Source organism: Larimichthys crocea, chromosome X (assembly GCF_000972845.2).
Source record: "Larimichthys crocea isolate SSNF chromosome X, L_crocea_2.0, whole genome shotgun sequence".
NCBI lineage: Eukaryota > Metazoa > Chordata > Actinopteri > Sciaenidae > Larimichthys > Larimichthys crocea.
Window position 1 is genome coordinate 27,392,318 of NC_040020.1, and position 12,849 is coordinate 27,405,166.

A 12,849-nucleotide genomic window follows, 5' to 3' on the forward strand; every position below is an offset into this window, starting at 1 on the left:
TGAAGAATTAACTCTGAACCACAACTTTCATCAAGAATGAGAAGATGGAAAGTTTGAACATCTTCCATTGCATGGAAATTAGATGAGGACCCTGTGGTTGAAAAGCTCTATAACGGGCACAGCTAATGCAAATATAGCTGATCAAATAATCTACAAACCATTTCAGCACTTGTCCTCGCACTGTGCATATACACGTTATATGCAAATACCTTATTCAGAAGCTTGTTATGACTTGACTAGAATGACGTTATTATGTTATTATAGGCGTACGCTGTAGAAACTGACAAAATAAAAATTAGAGATGACACCCGTAAGTGTAGGTGATGTTAATTGCCATGAAGACATCATATGTCATTTGTGTGAAATGGGTGTGAAAATGCATGTGCATGTTGTTACAATGCCGACATTTAATCTAAACACAACATGCATGCTATGTAAATGCAATGTTCACAGTTCATGTGCAGACAAGGAAGCTTTGCCGCAGGTTGCCCCCTTCCTCTCTCCTTCCCCTTGGTTGCTTTCTACTGTCAACTATGTACTACAAAACTATACCTTTACATTAAAATTTTAAAGATTCGCTAAAATACAAAAAACATAATTTTACTAAACAGAAACAGGTATAAATTACATAGCCCTGGAAAACAGGTTAGTCGTATGGGCAGAAATCTCCACGTGCGCATATGAATGCATTCTTTATGTACACTGATATTTCCAGCAAATAAAAACATTGCCTATGTTTTCTCACTCAGTTATTTTAACCTACAAGAGTCGCTCAGTTCCTCAAACATATGCAGACTGACTGTCTCCCTGTAACCTGACGGGCTGCCATCCAAATACACACACACACTCTTAGGGTCTTAGCATAACTAAAAACCACACAGTCATGGGATTGCAGTATCAACATAAAATCACCCACACAGAGATCAGTGTAGCATGCACAAGAAAAAAACACACACACAGACATACACACACACTGGCCAGTGTCCAGGGCTGTCAGGTTTGTGAATTTGGTATTTGAGGAATGTGTGTCGATCAGTGTGTGGACACTCAGCGCTCTGGGTGGAGTTCTTATCAGTCCAATGTGTCATCGCAGACAACATTAAGGTTACAAAGTGCCATTAAAACACATGTGAACATGTACGTGTGCGCGAAAACATGCAGTCAGATGGGTGTAACCAAAACAAGAACCAAGATATAGAAGATGCTTAGCAGTCTTGCAACATCTGTCTGGCAACTTTGCACAAACAGAAGGCAAACAGAGAGGAGAGGCTCGGATTTCTCCACCTGCTCTGTAGGAATGATGCTGGTACTGAAGGAGGGTTTAAGAAAACCTTATTTAGTCAAAGTTAAAGGAAGAAATGTGTGTATTTTTCACATTAAGATGCTGATTTAAGATAATGAAACACAGGCACTGTATTGGTACCATAATTGAAAATGTTCAAAATAAAAGTAGATGGACTGAACACAAATACAGGACATGCCACATATGAATTAGAGTAAGACAGACAGAATTCTAAGTTTAACACAGACGTTATATAAAATCTTAAGTGGATTTCCAGCCTTTGTGTCAAAAAACATGAGTTCATTTGGGTGGAGCACACACCACAAGACATCAATCATGACACTCATATAACACCTATAATATACCAAAGGGAAAAATATATATTTTTAATGATTAAACTGCAACTTTAGATGATTGACAACATTATTTTATTTTATTCAATTTGTGTTAATGTTCCTTCTTTTGTTACACACACTCATCTAATGTATATCTTATGAGAGCAAACATGGTTCCTCTGTTGTTCCACAGCAGCTCCTAGACTGTCATTAAAGGTCCAGGTTTTATCACAGTGTGTGTGTGAGTGAGTGTGTGTGTGTGTGTGTGAGTAAGTGAGCGAGCGAGCGAGAGAGCGAGAGAGAGGGAGAGAGAGAGAGATAGAGAGAGAGAGAGAGAGAGAGAGAGAGAGAGAGAGAGAGAGAGAGAGAGCATCAGCTCTTGTTTTGGTAGAGTTGAGTCCAGCTGTTTCTCATCTTCCTTGATGGTTGATTTAACATCTGGACGCACGCGCAAACACACACAAACTTACATCCGCGTGCACAAACCTGTCCATATATGCACCAACATTTTAGCCCCAATCGGGTCCAATTAAATCCAGCCTACAGGTGAATGAGTGCGCGCGTGCAGCAGGACTGTCACCGGGCTGCACGTGGCATCCACCCGCGGACCCACAACCGACACTGACTTATCGGTTATGAAGGGTGGGGGAAGAGAGTGGGCATCTGGACCAGTGTGTGCGCGCACACATACACACACACCCGCTGTCATCTTATACACACAAACACGTGCAACCTCAGACCCAAGCGCGCTCGAGGGTAGTCGCGCAAAAGTCCTGATTTTTTTAACGTTATTTAACGATTAAAAACTAAAACAGAGTGAATGCAGGACTCACCAGCTTTGCATGGGTCTTTGTAGTCAATGGTCTCCGCTCTCTCCTCTTCATAATAATCATAGTCTGGCTCCTCGTAGTCGAAACAGTTACAAATAGTCACTTTGCCCCAGAAAGTCAAGCCGGCAAGCACCAGCGTGATCCAGCGCATCTTAGCGGCCAGTGCCGAGGGCACTCGGTCCATCTGAAGACTGAAATAAACGTTTAAAAGGCCTCTCTGCTCGTCTCCTCTGCTGTTAGGAGATGGTCAATCCACTCTCCAAAGAAAGCATCGGCGGCAGGAATTTAACGGGTCATTGTGAAGATCGCTCTCCTCTCTGACAGTCTGGCTGTGGACACTGTAGGCTGCTGTTAAGTTACTCTGCCCGGCTCTCCTCCATGGTAAAATAACGCTGAGGGTTATCTGTCCCGGTGTCTGTCAGTCAGTGAAGTGTCCGCTGAGGAGCTCCGCTGTCCTCCGCTGTGGCTTCGCAGGTGAGGCTGCTGTGGGATAAACAAGAGAGGCAAGCGGTGAAGGTGGTGGTGGAGGGGGGATCAGGACTGGATGATCTCTGAGCGCAAAGACGCACGGCGGTGTGTCTGCTGCTCACACAAGAAACGTCCGCCTCGCATATTTCCAACCAGTGCTGTTGTCTCACACTCTCTCGCGTATGTAACCTCTCTCTCTCTCTCTCTCTCTCTCTCTCTCTCTCTCTCTCTCTGTCCGGTAGTGGTGCTGTCTCTCTCAACCCGAATCAGCGCACCGCCTACAAACACACACACACAGATTCACACACACACCGCCAAATACCTGCACTGTGCAGAAACAAAACTTTATTCTGTCTCTGAGCTTTGCTGCTGATTTCATGTGCAATTACTACTATCTCTCTCTCTCTCTCTCTCTCTCTCTCTCTCTCTCTCTCTCTGTGTGTGTCTCTGTCTCTCTCACGCACACGCACACACACACACACACACACAGTCACACAAAGAAAGACTACCAGAGAGCGCATACATTTCTTCAGTGGAGGAAGCGCGCAGGTTATTCACACTCGTCCGTAAAAAACAGAGGACTTACAGTATACACCGGCAGTGGTAAAAGTAACACGACTCCTACAATTTGGGCCTGTGGGTTTTTAGTATCCATCAGCCCTTAGACCCGCTGCATTAACGGCTGTTATCTTGTTATTTAGAGGCAGGTGCCAAGTAGGTGACAGCTGCACCATAAACGCCCAGAGGTTGCCTTTACGATCGTGACAAGTCTGTCCTTATACTTCCTCGTCTTGCAGTTTTCTGTACTAGAAAGGGGAAACTTGAAAGAGAACTAGTTTAATTGTAATTCAAAATAATTAAGCCTAATTAGGGCTTGTGCGTAAAAAGAGGCGCGCCTCAGGCCTCAGGACGTTGGATACCATCTATCCGGCAGTGTGGATCGAGGTATAGGCGGGTGAAGCCTACTGGGTTTTCTGTGCAGTTAAATGACACACTAGTGTATATATAGCCTAAATACACTCACATTCAGAGGGTGATCAGTGAAATATCCTAAGATGAGCACCCATGGGCGATTTTAAGGTTCTTTTCTAATCATTTCTTTTGTTAATGTTCAGCAAAGTTGGTGAATTGAACCACTTTCTGTCCAACTGTGCCAAACAATCAGGCACATACAGATCGATACATAGATGTGCCAACATCTAGAGCTACAACAGTCTGTCATTCAGATATGATGTCTTCTTTAATCTGTCATAAACACTAACCTTGCCAGCAGTAGGCCGGCCAACAACAGATGAGTGCACTGAGTTCATGTGGGTTCATGATCTTCCACTGCATCACTGGTACCCACAAATACAGCGAAGGACTCTCTACTGTTTAAATCTGAAAAACCACCAGTTCAAACTTCTTATTCTAGACTCTTTTTTTTCTTTCCCCTAAAATTTGCCCGGAATGTAAAGTTGTCAACAACAACCCATAATCTCCCCCCGAAGTGCAACCTGCACGCGCACACACAAGAAGTAAAAATAAAACAGCAGTTGTTGACAGACAAGCGGTGCAGCCTGTGAACACCTTGCCAAGGTAAATCCTCCTGAGACGAGTTCACCCTGCGTCTCCACAGCTTACCTGCTGCGTTTACCTGCCCGGTTGGTTTGCTGCGGCGTCACGAAGCGACCCATCATGCTTCAAACGCAGGGATCTTCTCGGGAGTCTCAGGGGGCCTCATGGGGTGTCACTTGGTACCTGCAGTTCCGAACGTGCCCGTCTCCCCCCCATTTATTACCGGGGAGATTACCGGAGCGCTGTCTCTGCTGCTCCCGACTAATCCTGCCCTCGGGGAGAGGTAGCGGCGCGCTGACGTCACTCTATCAATCCAGCCGCAAGCTGTCCACTACGGCCGGTGCATGGACACAAATCCCCTGGAGGCAGCGCGCGCGCGCGCGCACACACACACACACACACACGACACATTCTTGATTTTTGTCACAGCAAATATAACTCCACACTATATATACCTTGTATAAGATGAAGGAGCTGGTTATTCTTGAAGGATGGGAGCAAAAATCAGCAACATATAACATATCACAATGCTGACATGCCGATGTTTGGCAGATGTAATGTTTATATCATGTTCACCATCTTAAAGCAACACTATGCAACTTATCTACCATAAAATAACATTTCAAATATTGTGATGCTATATCACCTATGTGTAATGAGGTGTTTGCTGTGAACTGTAGCTGCTGTTAGTTCAGTTTGTTAGCCGGGCTGCCCAGATTGCTCCGAGCACCATTGTTTGTTAGTGTTAGTGTTTGTACCACAGGAGTTTTGGACCATCGAGAATAGGAGGAGGTTTTTAGGCCTGGCCGAATGATGACGGGGAGTGGCGCCTGTGTCATGCCAGAACTGGAGCTGGACAAGAGGGTAATATAACCGGAGTCAGGGGCCTCTTTGGACATAATAACAGAGGTGAAGAAGACAGAAGAGGACATTAAGAAGAGAAGAGGAAAGAGTAACTGAGCAAGAAGTCGATGGATAAGAGTAAATCTTGGACTGACTTTTAGTTGTTGGCGAGAGCTTGGGGAGATATAATATATAGCACTCTGAAACTGAGGCACCCACAGTGGCCCGGATTCAGTTTCAGCCTGCGGCCTTTTGCTACCAACCTCAACATCTCCAAATGAAACGACAAAAGACATTTGTCCATGCCCTCTAGAGCAAAGCTTGATTTATTAGAAGGTTTTGAAGGAGTGTTTAAACCAGTTACATCCCTTGGTTTATGTTTTTAGTAAGTGTTGAGTGACCATTTACAGATGCCGAGGTGTTCAACAGTAAGCTGTAGAAGGTCTTTTGTACCCACAGCATGGAAAATTTTGAATGATGTTTGATCTTTTTCTGATTCTTAAGATGGGTTGTGTTTATCATGTGTTATGTGTGACATCATTAAGTCTTGATTTCATATTTATTGCTTATTTTATTGTCTGTTATCAAGTGCATCACCTTTAGTCAGTTTTTGTTGAGTAACTGATCAACTGTATTCAAACTCCCTGAGCTATATTAATATCATCATTGAATAAGTGTTACTACTGTTGTGGTGACCTCATGTGACGAGAGTATTCAGGCATTTCCTGGAGGATGATGGAATTGATACCATTGACTGGCCCCTATGCTCGACTGACCTAAATCCAATAGAACACCTCTTGGACATTATGTTTCGGTCCATCCAACACCACCAGGTTGCATCTCAGACTGTCATGGAGCTCAGTGATGCACTGGTCCAGATCTGAGAGGAGATCCCCCAGGACACCATCTGTCATCTCATTAGGAGCATGCCCCAACGTTGTCAGGCATGCATACAAGCATGTGGAGGCCATATAAACTACTGAGTACCATTATGAGTTTCTACAAAGAAATTTTGTCAAAATGGACTAGCCTGCCTACGACGGAGTATTAGGGCCACATTTAAATAAAAAATTTAAAATTTGAAGTAATACGAGATAAAGTTGTATCAAATATGGCGGCGAGAATTAATTACGACATTAAAGTCATTATAAAATATGGCGAGAATTAATTACTTGCCATATTTAATAACGACTTTAATATACGTTTTTTTCCCCATTGAGATTTGATGTGTTTTCAAAGTGTTCCTTTATTTTTTTTGTGTGTTTCTATGTGTCTCTATGTGTGTTTGTGTTCCGGATTTCCCTGAGCAATTGCTAATTAACACTGTGGAAGGCATTGAGTGGCGTTTGGGCCTCTCCAACCACTTACTGTAGCTTTGTGTGGTTGCCATCTATTCAGCAAAATGCTTCCTTCTTAAATAGGATCCAGCTATTGAGATTAATGCTGTGTGCAGGTATTTGTGTCCCTATTTAAAGCACTTATTGATCAGTGTGTCTCTGAAACTCTGTGAAAGTACCTCGCCAGCATTCTGACCCAGCACACTGACCACCACCACCTCCATCTCCACCACCCCTCTCTGAAACCACACACACTCACACACACACATCAGGAGGAACCCTCAATCTGAGCAGCAGCCCCTTGAGACTCCCCCAAGTGCTGTGGTCTGCAGGTATTGGAGCTCTATTATTAGCTTTGTTTTCCTCAAACACACTTTCCCATCAATTCTATATGCAGTAGCTAAAATCCACAAGCTTTGCACTGTACTTGTTTAACTTTAAAAAAGGTACACACTCTGCCCAAAATCCATCTTTTGAATATCTAATATTTTAATTAAAAGTTAGTTCTACTTTGTTTATATTTGTTTTGGTAACTAATTTTCACTGCAGAGAAACAGTATCATAGAAACTTCTCAATCCACACCCGCGGCATAAACGCTTCTATGTTCTCCACCCAAAGGCTTATGTGTTAAACAAGCGTCACTTTGTCAATATATCTCTAATCACAATGGAGAGGGAGACAGAGCTTTGGAGCATCAATGTTCAAAGCACTCATAGTTTTGCCTAAATACTGGAGACGTTGACTTCAGACTTGACTCAACTCACTAATCCTTGTTTTTATATCAACAAAAGAGGTCACTCGTAGTGGCAAATCCACGCAGTATTATCACCAAAGACTGCAGTTCCTCCTGCATGTGTCTCTAGCAGCAGGCAGCTGTTTTCAGTCAAAAAGTTCTAAAAACCCACAGCACCACTACTTGCCCAGCACCAAACTGCAAAGTTAATGACTAGCAGGTGAACATGGTGGAGCATTTAGCTGCTGAAGAGCCAGATATTTGTCTCAATTAGTTGACGTAGACCCAAAGTGAGTGAATATCGGACTTGCCAGAATTGTCAGGTGGCCAGAATCACGATTTCAAATGAATCCATGTCTGCAGGACTTGCAAAAAGCACGAACTTGTAAGATCTATTTTATAAGATGATATGTCACTGTTGTGTTTACACCTTGTTCTGGTGACCGCAAGTGCCAAGCCAAAACATCTATTAAACTCTCACCATGCTGCAATGATGAAGAACTGTACTCCAAGGTGCGTGACTGTGGCATCACTGTTGGGTGTGGTTACCCAACCACACCAAGCATCACTGATGGGCGTGGTGCAACAGAATAAAAACTTTTTACCAGAGTGGACAGTGAAACAGCTTTTCAGCCAGGAGTTCATCTTAACTATAAACAGTTTTGTGAAGAAAATTCAGTTAAATTTGAACAGTCTGCATTCAGACGGTTGAATTACTTGTAATTTATTTATGAAGACTCAACTTCACAGCTCTGTTAAATACTCAACTTCTGTGTTGCGTGTTGTGTCCGATAATGATCTTTACTTATACAGTTTATGTAGTTGTCTCATGATGAAGGAACACTGTACACTGCAAAAACAAAGTCCTGCTTGGCGCAAATTTATAAAGGTTATAGGGTAAAGTTATGTGCACAATATTTGCAAGCAAGCTACCCATTAGCTCACTGTTAGTGACACACTAACAGTGATGAGCGGGTCGACTGAGCAAGTCAGGAGATTTGTGCACTTCCACTGTTACTGCTAATGTAATCACTCGCAGCACCAAAACTCCATACTGCAAGGAGAACTGAAACACAAAGAGACAGGACAGTACATGGACTAGTAAGAGTAAGATGATGACTTCGAGAATGCAACATTAGATGGGCTATTAAAAATACACGCTATAGACAATTTTCTGTCTTAACAGAGGCAGGATTTTGACTGACGACAACAAATGTACTCACCTGCACATGGTTGCACCTGCTGATCCTTCCAAAGAAAGAGCCACAAAATTGTGCAAAGTCATTCCTACCAAATGCAATTACAATACTGATTGCACAGCCACTTTATACCACTGTCACAATCTTATGCATCCAGCCCCTATTTTCTCTCTTACAAGTCTCTTACAAACTATGTTTTTTGTTGGTGCTACAGTATGTTCTTGCTGTCTTCATTAGTTGCCTTTGTGATGAAGCCAAAGGCAATTTTTCAAACTAGCAGCTTTTCCTACAAGTTAAGATGTCTCCAACATAAGTCCGATGATAAAAGGTGGAGAAAGAGGAAGAACAGAAATGATAAGAATACCTGAGGTAAGAAAAATAAGAGTAAGAAAATATTATGTTTTCTCCCGGGCCTGCTGACTCTGATAGTGTCTTAAGTGTTTTATGAAATTCCCCCCTGGGGGAGCAAAGGGGTGGCCAGAGACATCCATCACCTTTTGGCTAAAATGCCACAGGAAGACAGTTTGCTGACACCACAGCAGAGTACAACAGGATGATAATGCTTAGGTATTGTTTCGTAGCTCCAAATGTCTAAGCAGTTTATCACTTTATTTCCTAAATTTGATTGGTACTAAATAAACAAAATAAACTGTAAGTAGGTGTTCACTTTGAAGTTGTTTAAGGGACTCATTGATTCACACCTCCAAATCATGTGAAGCCCCAGCGTGAAACTTATTATGACACTTTTAATATAAATGATGGCTGTTACTATCCTGTGTTTGTGGAGGGAGAGCACATACACACAAGCATACACGAACACACTCTTGGACTCATACGAGCTATGTGAAATAGTCTTATGTAAACAGAAAGAGCGGAGGGAAGACGAGGTACAGAGAGGAAATCCTCTGTTTAAATGCCAAGCTGTGCGTGCCATTCTCTCTCTCCTGCTCTTATTTCCTCTTTTCTGCACCTCTCAGGGCTCAGATTCTCCACCTTCATCTCTCCTCCACTGCCTCTAGTGTGTTCATGAATGTGGGCGTGACTGTGTGGGTGTGCACGTGCCAGCCTGTGGCTCACATTCATGATCCCAGTCGTGCGTTCTGGAAAGATGACACAAACCGCTTTTGTCTCCGTGCCACCAGAATGAACCGACAGGGAAGAGGAAGAATGAACGCAGGATGTTGAGTAAAAAAAATAAAATTCTGCAGCTGTAAGGACGAAAAGGAAAACAGAGAAATTATTACTGGAAAGGAAGACAGAAAAATGTGAGGAGCAGTTGTCCAAAATAATTTATTTCCCTTAAATCACCTTTGAAGATAGATAAAACATATTTTTTTAATTATTTAAAGACTTAATTCAACATTTACGATTGATACTACTCTAATGTCTGTTTGTAAGGAGGTGGTCCTAGGAGGTGATTCAAAAAATACCCTTTTAATATCTCTAAAGCTTAATAATTAATATAATTCATCTAATTTGTTTAATCTGTACACAAACAAATATGTGATTTTAGGGACAGTTACATAGAACTAGTGTATCAATCCACCCATCACTTTTGTGTCTGTGGCTATAATGTGGGTTGCCACATGTGGTTGTTGAGCATAGATTTTGGTACCATACCTCACCTTCACTGCGAAAACAGTGTCCAGGAAGCTGCACACGAGAAATAGTTTGACTATAACTTTACCTAGAACCACAACTTGATTTTACAGTTATATTCATTAGTGAACAGCAAAGGACTACAGGTCAGAGTCGCCGGGTCGCTGTAGGAAGGACTCAGCTTTCCCATACACGGTGCACCTATTCTACCAGTTGAGCCACCAGGCCACCAAGTTTTTTTTATCTACCTTGTATATTGCGAGCTGCTGTCACAAGTGAATTCCCTGGTGTGGGATCAATAAAGTCTATCTTATCTTATCCTAGACTTATTGGTGTTTTTCACTCTGGACAGAGCCAGGCTAGATACTGCTTTTAGTCTTTATACTAAGCTAGTGTAACCACAACAGGAAGGAAAATAGTGAATATGCATATTTCCCAAATGTTGAACAGCATCTCATCTCAACAGTACGAGTACATGCAATGTGAATTTGTAATGATCAGGTTGAAGAATTGAATTTGATGGGCTCCATTCATTTAAAGCAGTACTAAAATGAAATGTTGCTAAATTAATTGCAAAAACGCTAATCTTATCAAACCTTTGATGAAACTACTGTGCTCTAATGTAAAAAGTGGACATATATAGTGTAGGTGCATATGCATTTCCACTGAAAATCTTTTGTGGTGTTTCATTGAACCTACTTTACTTATTACCTGGTGAAATTTGACTTTGGACACAACTGAACTAATCTCACCCCAGTTGCAGGTTTTCTAGCTGGACACAAAAAAACACTTGAAGACTAAATACCAAATTTATTTGTTGATCTGGACATTTTTTTTTCAGACAGTTGGATAAAAGAGCAGATGATGCTGAGTTATAGATTTTGGTGAATTGAACGGAGAAAAGAAAGAAGAGACAGAGAAAGAAGAAGAGTACTGAGTGAGCAATAACTCCATAACAGTCTCCTGTTCACGCCATCTCGCTGCTATGAAAGACGAAGATGCTGTATACGTGTGTGTCTGCGTATGTGTGTGTAAATGTAAACAGTGGTGCCTTGCTGACATAGCACTTCTTCAGGAACTTGGGATTGTGTGTGTGTGTGCACCCTGGCCTCTGCTCCCTGCAGATATGCTTCCTTTCAGAGAGACTGTAGAAATAAGCAGTGAGGACCTTAGACTCTGGGTGTGGGTGTGGGTGTGTGTGTATGTGTGTGTGTGTGTGTGTGTGTGTGTAACATTTCTTTAAAAAGACTTTTCAGCCCCAACAAGCAACTTTGGTACACTGTTAAAATTGATGTCTTTCTCCGGCTTGTGAAAACATTTAATGTGAAATCATTTAACGTGAAGCACCTCTTGTAAAGCACTCACAGACTCACTCAGTCATGTTTAGCATATTCTGCACAGGATGGGAGGGGTTGTTCTACACCTGTCAACCTGCACCACCTACAGGAAAAGAAGATATCATCAGCAACAGTTCAGACACTTACAGTGCGTTCACATTTACAGATACAAGGAAGCAGGCGCTCTAAAGCCTGAAGCTTGTGTTGCATGTTTGAACGCAGGATTTACAAGCTCTCAAGTGGCCACAGGGTGCACAACAAAGTATTTTATCATGTGTTTCCATGGATTATTTTTCCTATTCAAACTTCAGTAGTTATAATTAACAAGCTCGAGTAGTTATATGGCCCAGCACTACGATAGTAGTACTAGAAGTGGTAGGATACTGAAATAAGTATCACGATTGTAGCACTTACATCAGTGGAGTTACCAGACCTCTGTAGTCTGCTCCTCAGCTACAGGCACTATACCTTATAGAAATAATGCACACAAGCCTCTTACCGAACGTTGGTAGTCATGTTGCACTGTAGGTAATGTAGGCACTTGGAACAGTACAATAACCAGCTCAAAAAAAGGGACATTTTCACAGTATAACTCTATTATTTTATCAGTTATAATAATCGTCAAAACCACCATGGTATTGGTATACTGCTGTAACCCTAGTTACCTAGTTGTCCTAGTTACATTTTAACAGTTCAAATAATCAGTGCAAAAAAGAAGGTATTCAAGCTACTGTGATTTATTTTTTTATTATTGATTTCTTTTGCCTTCTGACCTCCTCCTCTTGTAAGTAATCACGAGTTTGGTGTCCACTTGTTTCATCTGCAGGATCAGTTATCTTCACGAAGAATGGAGGCATTATTTGTAGACTTATGACATAAAATAATGAGCATATGGGTAGAGAGATGTATGAAATGTATGTATAAAAACAAATCATGTCTCATGGTCCAACATTTTCTTTCCAACAGTCAACTCAATAATTAAGTTGATTCACATGATTCATATAAATAAACATAAAGCATTAATATAAATATAAATAGACACGGTTTAAGTGTAGGAAAATAAACTTAAATTATGCAGTAGATCAGATTTCTTACTTTTAACTTTTGACCTTTCGCTTTGATGACTTTGTGTTTTTCAGTGGTGCATTGTCTGACTGTTTGTTGGCAGTTGGCCTTACTTAAGTCCTAACTGAAAGTAAAACAACCGAGCACAAACTCAGAGGCACACAAACAGCAAAGATTAGGAGAGGATGTACTGGTTTATGTTCTCAATGGATCTTTAATGTTCTCAAGGCCACCAATTCCACTTTGTACACCTTTTCTTAGGT

General features: G+C 41.8%; 1 protein-coding gene across 4 annotated transcripts in view; it reads right to left on the reverse strand.

The window, feature by feature from the left end:
• Window positions 1-11,574, reverse strand: part of tll1 (tolloid-like 1) — a 57,166-nt gene extending 45,592 nt beyond the window's left edge. Inside the window, exons 1-3 of one of the 4 annotated variants that reach the window (XM_027283558.1) lie at window positions 11,558-11,574; window positions 4,539-4,831; window positions 2,451-2,930 (exon numbers count right to left, since the gene is read on the reverse strand). In XM_027283558.1, coding sequence (XP_027139359.1) covers window positions 2,451-2,631 — 181 coding nt within the window. In that variant the 5' untranslated portion in view covers window positions 2,632-2,930; window positions 4,539-4,831; window positions 11,558-11,574. Of the gene's footprint in view, window positions 1-2,450; window positions 3,123-4,538; window positions 4,832-11,557 lie in introns of those variants that run through there. The other 3 variants (XR_003463049.1, XM_019266526.2, XM_010749399.3) reach the window with 3 other exon arrangements.
• Window positions 11,575-12,849: the final 1,275 nt, after the last annotated feature.